The sequence below is a fragment of the Vulpes vulpes genome, chromosome 8, assembly GCF_048418805.1.
Source record: "Vulpes vulpes isolate BD-2025 chromosome 8, VulVul3, whole genome shotgun sequence".
Classification (NCBI taxonomy): domain Eukaryota; kingdom Metazoa; phylum Chordata; class Mammalia; order Carnivora; family Canidae; genus Vulpes; species Vulpes vulpes.
This window is the reverse complement of record NC_132787.1, coordinates 96,849,302-96,872,409: the sequence shown is the minus strand read 5'-3', so window position 1 is coordinate 96,872,409 and position 23,108 is coordinate 96,849,302. Positions and strand designations below refer to the sequence as shown.

Below are 23,108 nucleotides of genomic sequence, written 5' to 3'. Positions count from 1 at the left end.
GAACACACACACACAAAACCTTGCATTTTTTGTCTATCTTATATCTCAAAAAAAAAATTTAAATCAAGGAACATATAAAAACAAAAAAGCTTAAAACCAGTGACAGAGCAAAACTTTTAATCCCCAAAAGACAAGGAAAAAAATAAAGTTAAAGATGATGGAAAATTTCTAAGTAGAAACAATGTGTACAAGAAGACAGTCTGCCTATGTATGTCTCTGCTTCTCTCTGTGTGTCTCTCATGAATAAAAAAATAAAATCTTAAAAAAAAAAAAAAAACAGTGGAGAAGCATTTTCAAAGCACTGGAAAACAAAACAAAACAAAGCACCTGACTACCAAGAATTCAAAATCCAGGGACAGAATTGTTTGAAAACAAAGGTAAAATAAAGACATAGTCAGACATACAAAGGCCAAACAAATTCAGCAGCAGCAGAACCACATTGAAAAAAAAAGTTAAAGGGAGTTCTCTGGCAGAAGAAAAATGATACCAAGTGGAAATGTAGATCTACAATAAGAATGAAAAACTCCAGAAATGGTAACTGAACGGGTACATATGTAATTTAAAAAATTATCTTCTTCTTTAAAAGATAATTAACTGTAACTAAAAATAAGTGTTACAGAAAGTCAAAACAAGAAGGAACCTAGTCAGCCACTCATTTGCAAATTAATTACTGACTGTCATTTGAATGGTGGGAGGGCCAGGAAATATAAATCAGGTTTCCTATAAACTTACCTCACTGAATGGTGGCAGGTACCAAACTCCTAAGAGACCAGAAACAGTTGCTCTCTCTCTGGTTTCCAGGTCACATTCTCTTCTCTCTTTTGAGTCCTTCCTCTGGCCCTGTCTTGCTCACACACACCCATTGTGATAGTATGTACACTTTAGTTCCCAACTCCTCTGTGTCCTCACTTGATCCTAAAAACAACTCCCAGAAGTGTGTACGTCAGGGGTGCATCTTCTTGATTTTACAGATGCAGAAATCAAATCTCAGACCTGAGTTAAAGTCCCCAGCATAAGGGATTCATAGCTTGAGTGAGGACTGAAATTTCAATCTTCTGACTCCAGATTGCATGCTCATTTCACCAGCCCCTACTGCCTCTCGTGTGCCTGAATTCCATGTTGTTTGGCACTCATCTTACTTCTAAATTATTTGCTCATACTCGAAGTATGAGAAAGTATCACGACTTTTATCATTTTTTGCAAGGGACATCGAAACAATTCGATGTTCACGATGACTATGAACAGATTAGTCAGACTAAAAAACAGGGATTAGGTACAGATGGAAGAAAATGTACAATTCATCTGTGGAAAGTCTCTTGGTTTTGTATACCAAGTACCCTTAAATGTAGGTGTGGTATCCTCGACATCTAGATCATATCCAATTCATATTGAAAATAGTCTATTAGCAGTGTAAAGTTTTATGGAGACAAAGTATTTCATTCACTGAACACTCACCACTCTCCTTTTCCCTCCCAACTTTGTGTGGGTCATTGTGCCAAGTGTTGTAAATGGAAAAAAGAGCAAGGCCTCACCTCTAGGTTTTTCGCTAACAGAGACACAGACGCAATAAAACACAAGCTGTAATGGAGGGATGTCTTAGGTGCTAGAGGAAAAGAAGCAGGCCCATTCAACAAATCATTCTTCAAAGCATAGTCATTGGTAGCCCATTTACCATATGATCAAAAGAGAAAGTGGCCAATTTACAGAAGTTACCTAATGTAGTGAAACCCTCTAAGTAATATTTTGACCTATTTCAATATATAGATGTATTCTTTGAGGACTTGCTGCAAGTCAGTCAGCTGTTGTGCTAAGCACTGTATACAATGCCTTCTCTTAGGAAGTCATTTGGGGCTTATTAAAGCTCACAGAGGTTAAGTGACAGGGCCAGACCCACACAACAAATCAGAGGCAGAACTGAAGTTTAAAACCAAGCTTATCTGAATCCAGGATCTGATTTCTCAACAACTCCTCTATACAACCTGCTTTATAGTATCTACTGATTTTTTTCTTTTGTGCCAGGCACTGTTCTAGATTCTGCACATCAATTCTATCATTTATTATTTGCAACTCCGTGAGTTATGAGACTTTTTCTAGATGAGAAAATAGATTCAGAGTTCTATCACAGGTTGTTTTAGGACTCTCATCTGTTTGGAACCCTCCAGTAGCTTCCCCTCCTACTAAAAGACAGTCATAAAGACAGATGGTGGCCAACCCCATACCTCCCCGAACTTACTACCCACCACTCGCCACCCTTTCCACTCTTTGTTGGAGCTGGCTATTCTTTGAGCACGCCAAGTGTGCTCCTCAGATCCCTCTGCTTGAGATGTTCTTCGTCCCTCAGGTCTCCTTCACATGTCACCTTATTCCAACTGCAGCCTTTCCTGACATCCTTTAAAACTGTACCCACAACCCCCCCTTTCTTGTCTCCTTTTCTCCATAGCTCTATCAGTAACTTACTATATAGTTTTTAATCATCTCTCTTCTCACCAAAAGGAGACCAGGGAACTTTTACTGTTTTGCCCATCACTCTGTCTCTTGCACTTAGAATAAAGTACAGGCTCAAAACATATTAAACTTTTGATCAAAGTTAGAGTGTGAATTGGGTACTGAACCCAGCAGATAATCCCTAAGACCATCCTCTTTCCATTACATCAAGTGTGCTAACGAAGTCAGGGAATATGCATACTCCTGTGAGTTCAATTTTGGAAACAAGGGCCTCACAGGGCTCAAGTTTTGTTTGATAGGTCTCAGAAACACTTGGAACTTTATGGAGCTTCATAGCCAGCCACATTCATTTAAGTAAATGTTGAGAAAGTGAAGCAAGAAGGCCAAAGTAGAGCACAGAGTGGACAAAAACAGATGGAGGTAAAAAGCTACAGAAGGAAACTGAACAGATGACAAAGGCAAACCTCAGCAAAAAGTTGGGAAAGCTGAGGTTGGGTACTTAACAACGTTGGATGATAAAAGCCAAAACTGAGGTTAGAAAGCATAATAGGGGGGCACCTGGATGGCTCAGTCGGTTGAGCATCTGGCTCTTGACTTCAGCTCATTTCAGGGTCCTGGGTTTGAGCCCCACTTTGGACTCTGTGCTCAGCCAGAAGTCTGCTTGGGATTCTCTCTCCCTCTCCCCCTGCTCTTCCCCGTGCTCACACATTTGTTCTCTCTGGGTAAATAAATCTTAAAAAAAAAAAGCAAGCAAGCATAACAGGAATTTGTGATTTAGGAGGGCATCAGGATCTCATGAGACTTTTTTGTGGGAATTTCAGAGGCAGTGCCTAACTCAGAAATCAGAATGGGGAGATTTATGAGCTCTTTACTGAAGCTGAAGCTACTTCCTATTTTAAAACAAACCCAAACATCTAAACATTTATCTTTCAGTGTTATATCTACCTGAACTTTAGAATAAAATATTCTAAACTACTAATGCTTTTCTCAAAAAACAGAATTTTCTCCAAAATTACCTTCTTAAACAGTTTTGGCATATTTACGAGGATATTTGTTATGTGACAACAGATTTCCCTTTACTGGAAACAGGACCCCTTAACAATCATGTTTTTCCCCTTCCTTAGGGGAAATGATTAGGCTTAACACATTGTGACTATTTTTTATCAAGTTCAAGGCCTGTGTCCTTTTCCAGAATATAAACCTGCTTCAAATGAAGTTGCGATTAAAGGTCATAATGGCTCACCATTTCCACTCTAGGAGGAACAACGCCCAGTTGGGCCCACTGAGCTATGGATTGTGGACAAATGCCACTCCCATCCCCAGCCCTAAAAGGAGCCCCAAGTCAGGGTCCTGATGTGTTCACATTTTGATGTAATCCCATCATTAATAAAGAGCTAGTAAGAGTTCGGTTAGTATCCAAATACTGCTTAGCATGATCTTCAACAGAAAACACAATTAAACCCAACAGTAATATCTAAGGAAACTTGAATTTGAGATTTCTATTGTAGTTTTCATAAAGAAACAAAGTTAAGACCTAGCCCAGAGAAGTTACCCCGATTTTCAAGTGTTCTAAAATCTTTTTTTTTTTTTTTTTAAAGATTTTATTTATTCAGGAGAGACAGAGAGAGAGAGGCAGAGACACAGGCAGAGGAAGAAGCAGGCTCCATGCAGGGAGCCCAACGTGGGACTTGATCCCAGGACTCCAGGATCACACTCTGGGCTGAAGGCAGACGCTCATACACTGAGTCACCTGGGCATCCCAAAATGTTCTAAAATTTTAAGGTCAGTAAAATATCTTATATACCCAGTATACTGGGTATACTCCCAGACACAACTGTACTTCCTAAATATTGTCTACCCTTTATTTTGGTGGTGGTGTTTATAAAAGTGTTATTGTAGCCAAACAATTCTGTTCATCCTTTGAGAAATGTGTGAAATACGCTCATGTGTCTACATGGTAGATGTGTATAAGGCCACTACTGCTACATTCTTAGCAAGATGCAAGGTGGAATATTTTCAGGAGAAAATTTTTAGTTGTGTGGTCTATAAGCCACAGTTCACTTGCTTTTTCCTTTGGCTTTCCTCTGAAGGCCAACTGATGCACTTTTAAATTATTCTTGAATTATTCTCGATGAACTCATTACCTAAATACTAAATCTCCACATAAACCACAGCTTGCTACCCTCATCCAATGATTTTTCTAACAAAACATCAATATTAATTTCTGGCCTGTGATTTGAGCATATCTTCACCATAACTTTAAATAATATGTGAGCTACCAGACTAAAGAAATGCCTTCTAATTAAGTCTGCATTGTATTCTCCAAGTGCCAAAAGACCTGACAGTCTGAGTTCATTGTAATGGAAAATGTTAAGATTCTACCTACCAAAAAAGGGTAATAGATTTTTTTAAAAAATGACAACAGTCAATATTTAAGAGATTTATTAAAGCATCTTATCACAAAGATGGAAACACATACAAATTAGAAACATGCAACCGTCATTTTCCACAGTCAAGTTAAAATGTTATATATTTTTCCTGTTTTCACAGCTGAAAACTTCAGATCTTATACCTAACTCACTCACCCTGAATATTTAATTCATTCTTCCTGAAAGTATCCAGGGTAGCAAATAACCAAAATGCAAACTATTATATAAAGAAAGTGCAAAGTTAAAAAAGAAAATGTGTAGAGAATACCCCCTCCCCCCCTTAAAGGCAAACAATGGCACTTTGCTCTTGCTTAACCTAGATTGTCTCCAGAAACTATTAAAATGTAATAGACTTACCAAAAAAAAAAAAAAACAAACAAACAAAAACAAAAACAAACAAAAACAAAAAACCCCAAACCTGACTTCCTGACTTTGAATAGATGTCCAAAAAGCTTATTAGTGTTTAAAAATAAATGCTTAAACAAAGGAAAATGTATTTTATATCAAACAAGTTTGAAGAGCCCGGTATTGCAGCATTCTGTAAAATAAACAAGACAAAAAGCTGGTATAGGGTTTATTGACAAAGGCAGAATTTCTTCAGGCAGGTATGTAAGGAGGTGGTGGCTCTTTCTCAGGCATCTTCACGGCCATTTCATAGGTTGGCAAAACATACTGAGGAGAGAAAAAAATATTGGACTTAAAGCACTTAAAATTCTACCTGGATGGGATGCCTGGGTGGCTCAGTGGTTGAGCTTCGGCCTTCGGCTCAGGGCGTGATCCCGGGATCTGAGATCAAGTCCCACATCAGGCTCCCTGCATGGAGCCTGCTTCTCCCTCTGCCTGTGTCTCTGTCTCTCATGAATAAATAAATAAAATCTTTAAAAAAAAAATCCTACCTGGAATAATTCAGCTTTCAGATTTCATTTTTTTAAATAATGATTTCTTTTCCAGATTTTATTTATTCATGAGAGACACAGAGAGAAGCACAGACACAGACAGAGGGAGAAGCAGGCTTCTTGCCAGGAGGCGCCTGATGTGAGACTCGATCCTAGGACCCCGGGATCACGCCCTGAGGGGAAGACAGACGCTCAACCCCTGAGCCACCCAGGTGCCCCCAGCTTTCAGATTTTAGCTGAAGAAGCTGTTAGCTGAAGAGTTCCTGGGTGTAGAGAGGACTGGTAATGGAGGGGAGCTGTCTGGTCTGAGACTACTAAAGACCGAGGGATGGCGGGGAGGGCAGCAGAACTTTGCTTCTGAACAGACAGAGGCTACTAGGAAGCCCTGACGGGAAAGGAAGTAGGTGGCATGGCTCTCCGTGTGACTAAGGACCAGTGCCTCGGGGGCTGTGAATCCAGGTTAAGGGAACCGCTGAATCACGCTCAAGGAAGCCTCCAATAAATGATGCTGGATCCTGAATTTCATCAGAATCTATCATCAGGCACTTTTATCATTTCCTCTAGGGTAAAAGGGCACATCTGTGCCATTCCAACCCAAGTGACTCCAAGTGTGACAGACTGGCCCTACAGGGGTCACATATATATTCTGCTGAAAACGTAGAGAAGTTAATACAGCAGTAACTAAAGGCCCCTAAAAGTAGATCTCCCCACAGACTCACAGAACCCATCTCCCCACAAAACAAACAGTTTCCGGTTTTGATCACGTGGATGTTTCTGAAAGCAACACAAGCTGCACATGATGGCACCCCATCCTTAGAAGTTCCAGGGGCCAGCATGATTCACAGGGCCACTTCCTGTCTGATCTCTCCTACAAAATGCAACCCCCCGCCCTGGAGACAACCTAGGAGTGAAGCTGAATGAGCAGTGCAGGGGGGTCTCTCACCCCAGTACCCAGGTTTCCAAAGGGAAATGCTAAATCTTGCAGATGTAAGCTACCCACGCCCAAAATCATATGGCATTGGAGAGGAAGTCAAGATCTAGGCTCCTGAGAATAGTCAATGGCTACTGAAGATTTAATATATTAAAAGGTCATTCACCTGTGGGGGTGCTTCAAAGGCAGGGTACACGGCGATCTCTGGCATGTTTCTGTTGTTGATGTATTTATAACAGTTCCAAACACAGTTGATTAGATAAGCCTGAAAGAATGCAAACAAAATTTCCATACGCTAGAAACTCAACAGATCACCTACTCTAAAATTAGGGGGACTTATGCTTTCCACCACATGTGCTCTACAGAGACGGGAACAGATATCCATTTGGAACCTAGCACAGGCCAGGCCCTTTGCCTACCTGCTCCCACTTAAATATCCCAAGTTTTATTGACAGTATTTTACAGAGAAACCATAAATGAGGTTTCATTTCAGGTGCGGTAACTACTGTGCTGCAAAAGAAATTGTGTCTCTGAACCTTTGGAATTTTAACAGATTTTCAGTCAAATCATGAACTAAAACATGAACTAAAATAAAATCATGAACTAAAAATACGATGTTCCTTACACTCAGGAGGATCCTGGCCATTTCCAACCATTCTCTGGAAACAAGAGGGAAGACATCCCCCCAGATGCTATCTTTACTACCGTGTCATAATAAATACTGTCCCCTCACTGTGAATGCTAAAGAGAAAAGGCAAAAAAGGTTTAGACAGTGTCACAGTCTAACTGGTCGCCCAAGTATTTAGTCAGTAACTCACCTTAAAAATAATGAATAAGGCAAAGAACACAAGAACAATGAAGAGGAGGCAGCTGGAGTCCAATGCCAGGAGGTCATCTTTGTAGGGAAAATCAGGCTATAAAAAAAGGGAGGTGGGGAGAAGAGGTGAACAGGCAGGGTAGAGAGGATTTTTAGGGCAGTGAGACTATTCTGTTTGATACCACAGTGATGAATATACATCTTTACACACTTGTCCAAACTTACAGAATGCACACAAGTGAACCTAGGGTAAACTACGAGCTCTGGGTGATAGTCATGTGTCAGTACAGGTGCATCAACTGTAACAAATGGACCACTATGGTTTGGATGTGGTCATTGGGGGAGGTTGGGGGGTGGCTCTTTCCATTCAGTTTTGCTGTTAACCTATAACTGCTCTAAACCATGAAGTTTATTAACACACACACTCAAAATTCAGCTATGGCACTTGCACTTTATGATAGTCTAGAGAGTATCTTAAAAATACACCAAAAAAGGCACTAAAGTCAGAAGTTTTTATTTTTAATAAAAACTTAAAAACAGCACTTAACTCATAGTACTTTTAAGCCTCATCATCATCAAAGCACGCCACTGAACACTTAAAACACATCTGAACACTGCTGTCCAAATTGAGCTGATCTTCTCTCTACTTTTCACTATTCTAGATCTTTCTGGCCTTTGGAGAAACACCACCTCCTGTATACAACTGCAGATTTGTCCTTGGGTCACTAAGTCAGGAGGTGCTAAATCTAAGTTCCATGGGTCACTGACTCCTACCTGGTAAAGTAATTTTTCTAAAAACCAATCATCAATCTCAACGTTCCTCAGAAAGGGGCAAATATAAGGAACATCCCTGGTTATCAAAGCAGGCAAGACTCTGATTTACTGCAGACATACTACATTCTACTGTGAAGGGTCAATTTTATTTACTTAAATATTTATATAGCATTTACTGTGTACAAGGCAATTAAGATGAGTTCCAAAAAGGCATTATCAAAGAATAATTTAGGATTTACAAGCTGGCCAATAGTAAAGGTACTTGCCAATATGAGAGACCAAGTGAATATAACAGAGGGGAGAAACCACTGGAGTCTATAACAGAATAGTAAAAAATTCATTCTAATGTTCTCCTTTAAAGCTCATCTAATTTTTAAAATCTGATGTTTTTAATGGAAATGTCAACACAAAGGCCCAAATAATTTTCCTTAAAAAGCAGCATGCAAAAATCCCAAAGGACCAAAAAAGTATGCACGCACCAACTAGCTAAGTGTATCCTTGAGATACAATTGTTCTTTAAGTTTCATTCATAAACAAAAAGACAAAACTGAATGCGACCAGCTCATGGGGAAATGCTATAGCTTTTATTCAGAAGGTTTGCAATTTTTCAGCCAGACATGACAAGAGAGATCTAGAATGAGGAAGCTTCTACCACTGCCAATCAAAACACTAGACCCTGCCCTCAGCTACTTCTCTCCCGTTAATCATATGCTGCTTTGCTTCCTTCCCTTACTCAGTGCCAGCTGCCATGGTCACCTTTTAGTCCTCTGACTACACTCACCATGTTCCTTCCAGCCTTGAGGGGTCTCTGTGACCTGGAACATTTGCTTCTGTATTTGCCCTGTCTTAACCTCCTACTCAAGACTCTTGAGCACAATTCAAGTCTTGCTTCCCAGCCCAGGTCTAACCCTTGTGTGACATCTACTCATGCAGCCCACACTTTTCCTTCACAGCTTTTTACCAGTTTTAATGCAGTAATTGTCAATTTTCTAACTCCTTCACTAGCAAATAAGTTCTACTGATGTATCCCAAGAACCCAGCAGAGTGCCATCCACATAAGAAACTACCAAATGTTTTCTGAATGAATGAATGATAAATGTGGTCATATGCAAGATGGACTAGGCAGGAAATATGAAAGTGGAGAGAAAATTCCTAAAAGACAGCACTTTTGAAATGAACTTTCATTTATCTGGACTCCATGCATCCTTCCAGACCATACCCCAGCCCACAGAGTTCCCATTCGCTTCATCATACAGTGCTAATCTAAGCTCCACACTTAATGCTGTCCTGTGACAGTTCTAGGTCATTATCACAGATAACCTCTTCATGTCTTAACTCCTCCAATCCATGGGCTGCTCCTCAAAGAGAGGGAAGCTATGCTTACAGGTACACCATTCACCAATGATTTGTCTCAAATAGAGTAAAGGATACTGTAAGTACTCAAGTATTTGCTATGGATGCCTACAAAGAAAAAAGAGGAAGAGCAAAACCAGCATCCAGCTTTGTGCTGTAGCAAGCTGCTAGAGAGGCAGGGCACACCCCCAGCAGCCAGAGTGGCCCCGCCCAGCTCCTTCTTGAAGAGCTACACTCGGCATCTTCAGCAACCAGCCGCCAGAGCTCTGAACTGTCTGTGCATATCTGTGCTTTATCTCTATTTATTCTGTGCATCCCTTAGCGAGATGTGCCCTTGGGTATCAGAAAAGACTAACAAGATTATTTGGGGGTGAGGGTTTGGGAACAAACATTTACAATATTTCAGCTTACAAAAGATTTCACAGGAATGCTCTACTTTTGAATAGAGGGGGAAACCTCTAGAGCCAAATTATTACATAACCAGAATGCTCAAAACAAAAGTTCAACTACACCTTATGTTCTAGGACATCCATCTTTAGAGACTTTTAATACTGGAATATCCAAATGGTATGGCAAGAAAATATGCTACTTACACCTTACTGGTTTCAACACGGTAGTTAAGAGTAGTAATGATTATTTTAAAACACTTTCAAAAATAAGTAGGGTAGATTAAAAATAGTCCCTAAAGTTAACTCAAAATTTCGATTTAAATATTTTACTTAAAATTTAAAAAAAAAAGCTTAGTTGGCAAACACACTTACTAATTGATCCAGATACTCTTTGATTCTTGGCAAGTAAGTGAGGGAACTGATAGCAACCAGGCAACTGAGAACGAAGTCAAAAAGCCGGTAACAGAAGAATGGGATCAGCCAACCCACTTGATACTGAAGAAAAAAATAACAACCACAAAGTCACAGCACAAATAAGAAATTATTAAGTACCACTCGGTAAAGGTCAAACTCTAAAGGTCAAAAATAGAGGATACTTACAGAAATTGCTCCATATACCAGCATTGAACTGATAATAAACATAAGAACAGACACAGCAAAAAGAACGCAGGCATTATCTAAGAAAACAAAAACAAAAATCTAATTAAGCCACTTACATAATAAAAAGAACAAAACTCTTCATGTCAAAGTCATGTTTTCAAGCTAGCTTAAAAAAACAAGTATTTTCAAGATTGGCTATGAAATAAAAAAATCTAAGACCAGGCATGTTAAAAAAAACAATCTGTCTCAGCATTAAGAAACAATGTTTGAAGAATCTTCACATTTGTTTTTCTTGTTTATTAAATTGGCTACAATTCACTGAACTCTGATCATCAGTCACTCAGCTAGGAAGACAGATCTCTGCCCAGAGTCTTAAAGTCTGAAGGTGTGCAAAAAGAGAATGATAATCCAATGTAGCAAGTGCTACAACAAAAGCAGAATCAGGAAGAAAATATGGAAGAAAGGACACAAGTTGGGTCTTGCAGGCTGAGTCAGGGTTCAACAGGAGGGAGAGGCTGGTACTTACTTGAAACACACAGATGTAATAAATAGAGAGTGCCACAGCCGCGCCCCTCTCTGACCTCAGATAAAATACATCATCAGAAATTCAAGGTTCTCCACTAACAACCTCCTTGCCACCCCAACATATGAACTCACTACTCCCTGTTCCTTCCCTCAAGATTCTCTGTGACTTTACAGGCCTCTTTCTCAGGTTGTCCCCTTCTTCTACATTACCCAAGTTCATTATTTGTCTCACAAAACAACATCTCAACATTACTAAGCCACACATGACTTGAGGGTTTTTTTGTTTTAAGATTTTGTTTATTTATTCACGAGAGACACAGAGTGGCAGAGACATAGGCAGAGGGAGAAACAGGCTCTCTACAGGGAACCTGATTCGGGACTTGATCCCAGGACCTGGGGGCTCACAACTTGAGCCAAAGGGAGATGCTCAACCACTGAGCCACCCAGGTGTCCCAAGTTTCTTAACACAGATCTAAAATTAATCCTTTGACTTTAGATAGATTATTAAGAACAAGAAGAGTGGTATCATCTTGTCACTTGGCAGTACAAACATCAGTATCTGGCAATAAATTGGGTAAATATAGCCCTCTTTAGATTTTTTTTTAGAGGATATAGGATATCCTCTAGATGCTCTGTAGTAAAATAGGGGAGAAATGGGATGATGGGGGAAAAATACATATATAATACCTAGAAAAATAAGAGACGCTCCAATATCTGTGAGTCAATAAAGCAAACAAAATATGAGGGCTAAATACCCATATATGAATCTCAGGTTTCCAGCCACCACCACATTCAAGAACCTCCTCCAGGGGGCTCCAACTGTTCACCCATTACCAAGGTGAATGTAAATAAAGTTAAATTCATGATTGAAAAACGGCTTTTATGTGTTGCAAAAGCATTTCATACATATTGAGTGGGATATATCCTGTTTAGCTGATTAAAAATAACTAACCATGAACCTTATCATTTAAAATGAGCTGGCAAGCCAGGATGCCTCAGACGGTTAACCATATGCCTTCCAACAATCTGCCTTCAGCTCAGGTCATGATCTCAGGGTCCCTGCTTCTCCCTCTGCCTCTCCTCTAGCTTGTGCTCTCTCACTCACTTTCTCTCAAATGAAGTCTTAAAAAAAAAAATTAAAATTAAATCACCCAGCAGGCCAAAGATCAGAACTCAACTTGCCATTTTAACACTGGGTCCGTGGGAAAGTCAACTTTCCACTTCCAAAGAGACACAAACTACCATATGACCAAGAACTATGCATTTTAACATTCTCTCAAGCATCGGGGCTTTGGCACAATTGCAAGCAACACAAGTATGATAACAAATACATATGATTCTCTCAACAGCAGGCACAGCACTCATGCAACATGCAGGAAACCCCTGACTTCATCCCTGCAGCTCTAGCCAAGGCAGCCACTTCTACAGACCTACATGAATGTCAACAGCCATCAATCTTTTTCTACACCTTGATTTAAAATTTTTTTTTTAAATTTATGTATTATAGTCACAGAGAGAGAGAGAGAGAGAGAGGGGGGCAGAGACACAGGCAGAGGGAGAAGCAGGCTCCATGCACCGGGAGCCCAACGTGGGATTCGATCCCGGGTCTCCAGGATCGCGCCCTGGGCCAAAGGCAGGCGCTAAACCGCTGCGCCACCCAGGGATCCCTACACCTTGATTTTAAGAGAAACACATACTGACACTGCATCCTGAAAAAAATGCTGACATTATCAGGTTTTGTATAATTTTACAGCCTAAAGTACCAAAAATAGCCATTAAAAACTAACGTTTTATTCATTTTTGTATTTTGATTTTTAAATAGAAATAGACTAACTCAGGAAGAAAAAACCGACACCACGAGGGATGTTTCTAATATGTTCTTGGTTATTTCTTTTATCGCATTTGACAACAGAATTAAAGGATTATAGACATCTGAATAGACAATCAGCAGACTCATTTAAAAAGCACTTAAAACAGTGTAAACAATTTTAAATGTTCTCATACTACAATGTCAATAGATGGCCACAAAACTCTACTGAATCCTAGATACACCAGTGAGCCCTATGGACAGTAAATTATTTGAATTAACCAAAATTTTGTTTAAAAAACTTCATAAATTTATCAGAGATCATAAATATAATGAAACTCAAGAATTTATAATAAGAGCTACTAACCTAAAAATAAACTTAGATCCTGTAATATTATAACTCTACACAAAAAAACTCAATATTTTTCTGAAGTGAAATTTTAAACATGCAAAAACTCTACACTGAAAAGTTTGAGGCATAATTTTCTGTTTGAACACTAAATTTCTAACAATTTATAATACAAAAACTAGAATTTTTCTGCACCTGTTTAGAGAAAGGTAATGAAAATGCCGTCAAAGAATAAACAAGTTTAAAAAGGTAATTTCCACAAATATCTTCTACTTTTAACTGCAACATCGTCTTCCTTCATCTAAATGATAGAAATATCTTTAGAATTGTGACCCTGGAAGGATATCAGCAAATATTCCAGTAATTCATATTTCCTATTTTCCTGTAACCTTATCTGCTCGCCATCCTCTTCTACACTTGCCAGCTGACCCTAGAAGGCTCACAGGTCTTTTTGTAATTCCTTATCATCCCAAGACTGACAGGAATCACGGTACACAATGTATATTTCTCAAGAAATCTTCTAGTAGTCTGTAGCATTTTCTGGCCGGAAGTTCTCAATTATAATTCTCTCTGGATATCTTTGAAAAACCCATAAAAACACTTTCATGCCACAGCAAGTAGAATAACTTAAATATAATCAATTCTCTAAATATTTTGTGTGTATAATTAGCAGGAGATATTTTCAACTAAAAACATACCAGCCATTCTCTCAGATGAATAGTAATTGCCAATGACTTCATATTGAATGTTGACAGCTGGCATTGAGTTTGGATGAGTTACTTCCACGGTCAGCAAAATTGCCATCAATAGGTTGACCACCTGTGAGAGATAAAGATGTTACCAATTATATTAATCAGGAAACCATCTTCAGTCATCTTCCCATGTTTAAACTGTTTTTTACTTGAAGTAACAAAGACAGAAAATAGAAGCAGACTACTTATAGATAAAATAACATGCAATACCACTCTAAAAATAGTTGAAAAATAGTATTTCTTGAAGTATAAACCGAAATGTTTCAGAGACAAGATGTGTTGGCTGAACCTCTGTTAATAAACAATAGGAATCATTACAAATTGTGTTCAGAGTTATGTATTTATTCATACACCAATCTAAGAATTTCTGGGCTTGAAGAAACTACAGCTCATCCAATATACTCATCCAGCAGAAAAACAGAATACCCATCAGTTAAATATATATATGTAATCTATCAGATAAGCCTGACACTCCTCCACATTGTGTCCTAATGATAGAAAACTATTTTCTCTTAGACCTGACTCAAATGCTTAAGACTTTCCAAGATTTTAACTATGTCATTTTGACTCTCACCCACTAGCCTTAATTCTACCTTTTGAGATCATGTACTCTCCCTTTTGAGTAAATGCTCCTCTAACACCTAAGGGGAGTAGACACGAGCCTCCAAATATTCTTTTCTAGAATAAACATTCAGGTACTTAAACCATTTCTCTAATGGTTTAACACTGTCCAGCTACCTCACTACTTCCTTTCTGCTCTCCTCTAGACACACACTCCAGTTTGTTGGACATACCATTAAAATGAGTTAAGATCAGCCTGGTCACAGCACATAGGGATCTCGGTTCTTATAGCCTAAGCTAATAAAGTTTAACCTGCACAGCCTGAAATGGTACTGGCTTGATAAATGGAATGTCATATAAGAGTAACTCCCTAAACCCCTTCATTCTTTTTTTTTTTTTCCCTTCATTCTTTTTCACATTTGATTCTGCTAAGCTACCACCTGAACCCATACAGTTAGATTCAGAGGCCCAAGCATAAGCCTTTATACATTCACACTAGAATCTCATTATATACTTGCCCATCAAGATGTTCTGGATCTAGATTCAGACACCCCACCGATTTCCTATCTCTTTTAGCTTCCAGCATTTGAAAATATGATCAGCATGCAATCAGTATCTCCATCTCAGTCACTAGTAAAAGAGAACTGGACCAACCACAGGAGGTATCCAGAGGTTGTCCTCTTTGCATTAATCAGAAATCTTTGAATATAATTCTTTATCACTTTCAGAGAAACATCTTGAGTTTTTGTCAAACTTACTGCTGAAATTCCATCATAATATCTGATGTATTTTCCTAATTTACTCTATTAAAAAAAAAACAAAAACTACTCATGCCTCTAATGGTTAGTGAATCCCTATAGTATCCCAGGAAGCACGACTTCCTTGAGATGCTCAAGAACAGTACTGTTAATGATTCAATACAGAAAACCACCTGGATTGGAGTTAGGCTTCCTATTTAAAAGTTTACCAAATCTGTCCTCTTCCCTTTGTGAAATCTGAATATTTGATACTTTAAACAAACTCTATTATGTAGCTCTCTTGTTCATCCTAAGCTCATACAACTAGGTGATAATAGTTTCTCAGTTGAAGGCACTTCATATTCTTTAAACAAGCAACCCAGGTTTTATCATTCAGTAAGATTAGGGGATCAAAAAAAGATTAGGGGATCTAAACTATGTCACAATATCAAATTCAGAATCAACTGACATCTACTGAATCTATACTATACACCAGTTATATTTACATATATTATTTCACTTATTCCTCACAACCACTGGTGAAGCAAATATTACTAAAGCCCATTTGCAGATGTGGAAAGTTAAGCGAAATAATTTGTGATGAGTTCACTGAGCTAGTAGAGGATAGAGCTAGGATACAAAGCTGATTTTTTAAAACAACCTGCTTCATAGCACATGGTTAGTTATGCCTATTCCTAAGCAACTCCTGTTTTGAGGTCTTTCCAAAAGAAACCATTATCTAAGGTTATAAAATATTTATACTTTACTGTCCAAATAAGTATGTTTGGTAACATGCATTTTCCCTCGCAATGCTCCAAAGCAAAGTACTTTACTTTTCAACTCCTGAAAGGTCTCACAGAGGATAATCATACTCACAAGGTGACTCTAGTAAGGCTGATTTTTTCCCCCCATTTTCACTGCAATGGGTTTTGGCTACCATGTTGTGTATAAGTAGGAGCTCATACAACTCGGTAAATTAATTATTGAACAATTAGATGTATCTACTGAAATCTTATAGATTCTGCATATTGAAATCAGTTTGAAATCAATTCAGCAAAGTATCCTTTGCTAAACAGTACAGTCTTAGTTAAAAAGCTCTGCACAGTAAAAACATTCTCTTATCAAGAGAAACACACAAACTAAATGAGTAAATGAAGGAAAAGACACAACCAAAATACTCAGGAGCTTAATTTTTCTCTTCCTAAATACTTTATTGCATGTTGGACTTATAAAAACCTGTTCTCTTACATGGATAAGCCAGACTCATCCACTATTATCTTCTCTTGTAGTATTAGTAACACTTCAAGTTTCATTGCACTGTCACAACCCAGAGTATTAAACAAAAATCATAGCTCTAACCAAATGATCAAGAAATGATAAAATAAATAGCAGTGTTATTTCTTTAAAAGCTCAAACCATTCTTCAAATCTTCACTGAGTTGGATTTCATTAGAACTTCAACTTACATTTTAGAGCATTTTCCTGGAAAATCCATCCTTGTGATCTTAAACTGAGCTCCTATTTAGGCCCTGTGCTATTTACTTCTGATGGGTATTTTGACTAAGTTCCACATAGCATTTTCCAACAAATACATAAAATCAGCTTTATAGTCTTGCAATATAAAATTTCTGATATACAATTTCTCTGAAAATAGCAAGTATCTTCAATTTTAGGATATTTATTCCCAATTGATTTTTTCCCCTTTAATTTCAGTAAAGAAAACAAAAATGCAATTAAAATAATTAACTTCTAAAGCTCTCAATATGGAGGATACTGAATATAGCAAATATGTTAACGGCATGGGCGGACATACCATTCAATGTAGAAGCAGTCCTGTAAATTTATTGGGTCAAATTATATGGTTTGCATTATTTTTGCAAGCCTTTTGCATACCTTGTATAAGTGAACAATTACAAAAACCAGAGTGTAGACTTTACTTGTTACAAAGGAACAATTATCAGACTCCTGGAAGTACTCAGCCTCCAGAGAGGAATTCCTCTTTGCTTTCTCATCTCACTGCCACACCCATTCCAGAAGATTCTTTGGGGGCTGATTTTTGTTTTAAATAATTATTCTTTAGGTTCCCACAGTATATTTTGCCACAACCCAGCACAGGCTGAGATTATAATTAAAACAATGTATGTGCTTCAGGGCATTCTGATAAGGGTTTCATAGGCAGAGTATCTCCACTGGGAGTGAGTCAGTGAAGAACTGTCAGCAGATAAAGATCAAAATGGCCAATCTTTAAAAATTATGTTAAATGTTTCACATATAAACTTTGTTGTTTACTGGTATGTGCAGTTACAAATGAGTTATTCTTACTATTTTGGGGATGAGACAATTAATTTTACAAATGTCTTATGAATACTTCAAATGTTCTAAGTAGCAAGCTAGCTTACTATACACTTTTATAGAGTAAGATCTATCAACTTTCTACTTCAAGAACATCTTGTAGGGGAGAAAAATAATCACTAGTAATCATGTAATAAGTAGTATTTAATAAGTACATACAAGTGGTATGTAGAAACTTTTCCCGGTACACAGTGAGGGAACCAGATCTCTCTGGCTGGGAAACAAGAAAAGCTTTACCAAGATAACATTTGAGCTGACCATTAAAAAATTAAACAGAACTGGCAAAAAGTTAATAGTCACAGTTGGGTGATGAGTAAATGGGAGATGTTAATACCACCTCACTATTCTTTATATCTGAAATTTTCCTTAATAAAGTTTTTAAAAAGTGACAGGGAGAGGGAAGAAATAGTACATGCAAAAGTACTGAGGCACAAAAAAAGTGTTTGAGGAAAGACAGTAACTCTGAAATATAAATAGGTTATACAATTACTTAAAGGAACCAGGAATTAGGGTTGGAAAGGAAGAGCTTGAGGAAACCTGTCCTCACTTCTCACACAGCTACTGAATTTCAGACAGACATTTTATGTCTGAGACATTCATGCAAAATCAGCCATATATATTAAGTCTTTCCAAGACCTATAATTATTACAAGTGCTCAAAATGTATTCTTGGTTTTAAGATTTTACTTACTTGAGAGAGAGAGAGAGAGCTCTAGCAGGTGGGAGAGGGAGAAGCAGGCTCCCTACTTCTGCTTAGCCTCTGACATAGGGCACAATCCCAGGACCCTGGGATCATGACCTGAGCAGAAGGCAGGCAGATGCCTAACCAACTGAGCCACCCAGGGGCCCTTCAAACATGAAGGGCACCTCCTACGGCCCACTTGTAAGCCTATTTTCAATTATTCAATGAACATTTGAACTTATGCTACATAACAAAGTTGTTTGAAATCATATGGCTTCAAATTTTATTATTATTTTTATATATTTTATTTATTCATTTGACAGAGAATAAGGAAGAGCACAACCAGGGGGAGTTGCAGGCCGAGGGAGAGGGAGCGGCAGACTCCCCTCAGAGCTAGGAGCCAGATGCAGGGCTTCCTCTCTGGATTCTGAGATCATGACCTGAGCCGAAGGCTTAACCAGCTGAGCCACTCAGGCGCCTCTCAAATTTTTTAATAAATAGAGAAAACAATTTGAGGAATGCTAGAATTTAAACTAGAGCTCATTCTGAAATTTTGTATTACTTAACTAGGGATTATGCTTCTTTCCAATCTAAAACCCCAAATGCTAACGCCTCAGGGCCAGTACCTCTCTCATGCATAAAACTGGCTCCAGCTTCTCTATGTCCTACTGCACTATTTAATACCACAGAATACTTTAGTATACAGTGTCAGAATGGTGTTAACAGTAGACCAGTTGCCAGAAAGCAATGTCACTGTATCAGATACATTCACCGTACCTGGTCTTGGCCCAGCAGGAGGCAGGGCTGTCCCCTGCACCCCCCAATCCCAGGTTTCAAACAGCACAGATGCAATCTGAAGATCATAAATATCTTCCCACCTGAAACTAAGGGAGTATCTTGACAAGGTAATGGAGGATGCACGTAACATTCTACCTCCCTCAATCCCTTATTACTTCTTAGTAAAGAAGCTTCTAGCAAGAAAATAACAGTTTGGACAAGTCTTCTTTGATTAGAGGCATTATACTACATTTTTGTCTAGGTGGCCTTGTTCTCTCAAAGGTTACACGTCTTCCCAACTAGACAATATTTGTGCTTATGTTGCTGTGGTACTGAAGCTACACTTTTGAAAGTCACCACAAATTCAATAGCCTTTTCCCAGTCCTTCATCCAATTAGAATCTGATGTTACTAATCACATTTTCCTCTCTTCTTTGTCACTGTACCATAAGTTTCATTTTTGTACATGTGCTCCACAAATCTCTGTAATACCGTTCCCCAAGGCAGAGCATCATTTTCAAGACAAGGAACCTTTGAGAGCCTTTGTGTGGCAGGTAATAGAAATACAAAAGACAATACATGGTCCCTGCAATTTATTCTTTCTGTATATCCACTAAAGCCTTTTACATTGCAAATCATCAACAAGTCCCTTACTTAAAACAGATTGATTCTAGCAACTTATACTGCTCTGTTAACCCAAAAGTCCATGCAATATAAGAACAGCTACGGCTTCCTTCTAAAATTGCAAAAACTAAAGCAGGGGAAAAGGGAGAGATGTAAACTGTTTTCACGTCAAGTACCTCCAGTGGTGAATAAATTTAAACTTCTCACTCCCTATAAGAATAAATATCCTTACTAAAGTTTTTCTCTCTGCATTTTGGGTTTTGCTGTATATAACCAAAATTTTTCCCTGCTATTCCTTTCATTTTTATGAGCTGAGCCCATAGCATTAAAAAAAAAAAAATTTTTTTTAAATCTGCCTAGAAAAGACTGGAAAGAAATACAGCCAATTATATTCAGATGGTTGAAATTGGGATGGTGGTTATTCCCTTGCGGAGTTAGAAATCCTTTGTTCTGTGAATGGAGGGAAGGATCTGAGAAGAAACGGGAAGATTAGGTTTGCAGGCAAAGAGTTCCAGCTGGGGGACCCACTTTCTCAGTTCAGTAGCAGAGAGAAGGGTCATCTCCTAGGGATGAGGGGGACAGGGTTGAATAAGAGGCTTGAGGACCCTAAATATTTGAATGATTCATTTAGGGGAATGGAAGGCAGAGCTAAAGACAAAAGAAACTGAAGACCCAGACCCTCAGCAAAATGGGGAAGAGATAAAAGAAAGTTAGAAATATAATACTGCTACTGCCGTTAATTGATTAATTTAAATCAGTTAGAATATAAAACAAGAAGGAATTTTGGGGGAAAATCTGATATACTAATAAAATGAGGTTTCTGAATATGAAAGTACAGGAGATATTAAAATAAGCTTAGAAACAAGCAAATAAGCCTACACATTCAAGTTTTATTGTTTTTAATGTACATCAATAAAGCCAAACTAAAAAAAAACCAAGGTGGTCAGAAATAATCTGAGGGCCATGAAATCTGCCTAAGATTATTCTCATCTGGTGTTTGTTCAAACAATAATGTTTTCAAGTAACTGGGTAGGGAAGTAATGATAACAGGCAAAAAGAATGTGATAAGCTTTTCCTTTTTTGTGTTTTGTTTTTGCAGTTGACAGAAGTTAACAGAAACCATACGGTATCCCTGCACCACAACCCTCCATACCGAAACACAAAGACAACAAATTACAAACTTGTCAGTGAAAGCAGCTCATCAAGTCAACAGGATGAGAAGTTTGTCAAAGCCTCAGTGAAATCATTATAGCCTCAAGCTAGTTCCAACAGTCACAAATTAGTTTCAATGTGTACGGGTACTGGAGATGGTGGTTGAGAAATCACAAAAGTATTACTGTCAACTTGGTTATGACACAGAATGACATAGATCTTGGAATCCAGGAAATGGCTTAGTGTATGTGGCCAGAAGAGAGAAGGCTCTCAATAAAGGTCTCTTAAAAAAAAAACAGAACGAGCCTGATACAAAAAAGCGTCCAAAAGGCAGGTGGGAGTGTAAATCCTGGCAAAAGGCTCCGCCTCCAAGAGAATCCAGATTCACAACAGAGGCCTTTCTGCCTAACACATCACAAACACACCGTAACAAATAACGTCCGAAGCCACAGGCAACTGCGTTTACAGAAGGATCTTTCCATTTCCTTTCAGGCAACACAACGTCGAAAGCGTCGCACTTCTCAAGGTCCACTCCTGGTTGTTTTGTAGGGGAAAAAGAAAAAATCCCAGGGAGCATAGGTGGGAGCCGGGGAACCCTTCTGATCACGGAAGTAGAAAAAAGAACCGACACCAGGTAGTTTCCAGTAATCCCCACGAAACCCCAGTATCCTCATCCCTCCTTCCCACCCCTACTCCTCTTCCCCCGCCCCGCCCCCGCCCACAAAGCCCCGGCTCCTTCCGGCTCCGATTTTCTCCTCTAATTGGAGCCGAGGAACGATCTCCCCCTTCCTACCCACCCCCACCCCCACCCCCGACTCCCGGCCACATTCTCCTCCCTCAAAGTTACAGGAACCTAAAAAAGAAGTCCGCTTATGCCTTCCCGCTCCACCCAACACCCCGCTTCCAGGCCCACCCCTCCGTCCGAGCCCGGGCTCCCCCACTTCCCGCTCATGCGCACTGCCCCGAGCCCCAACCCTCCTGCCCCGCCCGCCCTTACCATGTACCAGGTCCCCAGGATGATCGTCCCGGTGCGGACATGGCAACAGCCGCAGCACCGGGTGCTGTAGAACCGGTCGCTGCGGCTCCGCTTGAAAGTCATGGACACCATCGGGAATCCCACAGGCTTCGTTCTAGGACGGGCCCCTGACAAACGCTTTCCGCCCAGAGGCCGAACCCAGATAGCTCCGCCGCAGTCTCCAAAACCAAACGACGCGTCTTCAAGCCCGCCCCCGGCCCGGGCCCCAGCCAGCTCCTTCGCACCTGCGCACTGAGTGCCGAGCGCCGCTCTCGCGCGACCTCGGTTTACCCTTCTTTCTCCACCTTCCCCGCACACAGGCCAATGGAAGAGCAGAAAGCGGGGTGGACGTGGGCCCTGATTGGAAGACCTTGGAGATTGACAGGACGTCACGCCCAATCAGAAGTGCGACTCGCCTTAGCGCTAATGGATCCCCGCCTCTTGCGCGAGGGCAGGGGCTGGCTCGTAGGCTCGGAAGAGTACGGGGTGGCCTGGTAGTTTACCATTCCCGGGGCGAGAGCGGCAAGAAAAGAGGCATTTAGTGAGTAGCTGCAGGGACGAGATGAGTTGGTGGCAGAAAATGCGCACGAAGGGCGTTTTTTGAGTGATGTCTCTGCCACGTACTGCTTCGGAGGCGTCACGGGACCGCGACTGGTCACGTGACCGTTTTGCGCGCCGCTCGATTATTTGGCTGGCCGGGGGCGGGGCCATCGGGAAGGGGCGGGGCCATCGGGAAGGGGCGGGGCCGGTGCCCCCTCCCGGGCCTCCTTCGCCGCGGGGGTGGGAATTGGGGTTTGTGGGAGGAGTGCAGGTTTAGGTTTCCCCGTTCCCTCGCTCTGGAGGCTCCTTGCTGGGAGCAATTAAGTGCCACCAAACATTTAGGCGACTAAGAGGCAAGAAGCTTGAGGGAAATAAAAGCTAAAGTGGAGGAACTGCTTAGTTGCTGGGTTTATACAGAGAAAAGTGATTTTTTTAATCGGGAAAAATTGAATACGTTGAAACGGACCGACAGATCGCGTACTACGGGGTGCCTTCAGGGGAAAACCAGCCCCGGCGCGACACGTCATTCTGGGTGTCCTGAGCCTCTGTGGGTGTCCGTCCGTCTTTGTGGAGCTCTGTATAACTGTTGCAGACGACACAGGAG

The 23,108-nt window shown here is 39.9% G+C and overlaps 1 protein-coding gene across 1 annotated transcript; it reads right to left on the bottom strand.

Annotated features, from left to right (window-relative positions):
* Positions 1–4,870: 4,870 nt before the first annotated feature.
* Positions 4,871–22,625, bottom strand: LAPTM4A (lysosomal protein transmembrane 4 alpha). The gene is made up of 7 exons (XM_026014962.2): positions 21,947–22,625; positions 14,014–14,134; positions 10,635–10,711; positions 10,407–10,529; positions 7,520–7,615; positions 6,868–6,966; positions 4,871–5,546 (listed from the first exon to the last, which is right to left on the bottom strand). The coding sequence occupies exons 1-7, from the start codon at positions 22,055–22,057 to the stop codon at positions 5,472–5,474; spliced, it is 702 nt and encodes a 233-aa protein (XP_025870747.2). The 5' UTR covers positions 22,058–22,625; the 3' UTR covers positions 4,871–5,471.
* Positions 22,626–23,108: the final 483 nt, after the last annotated feature.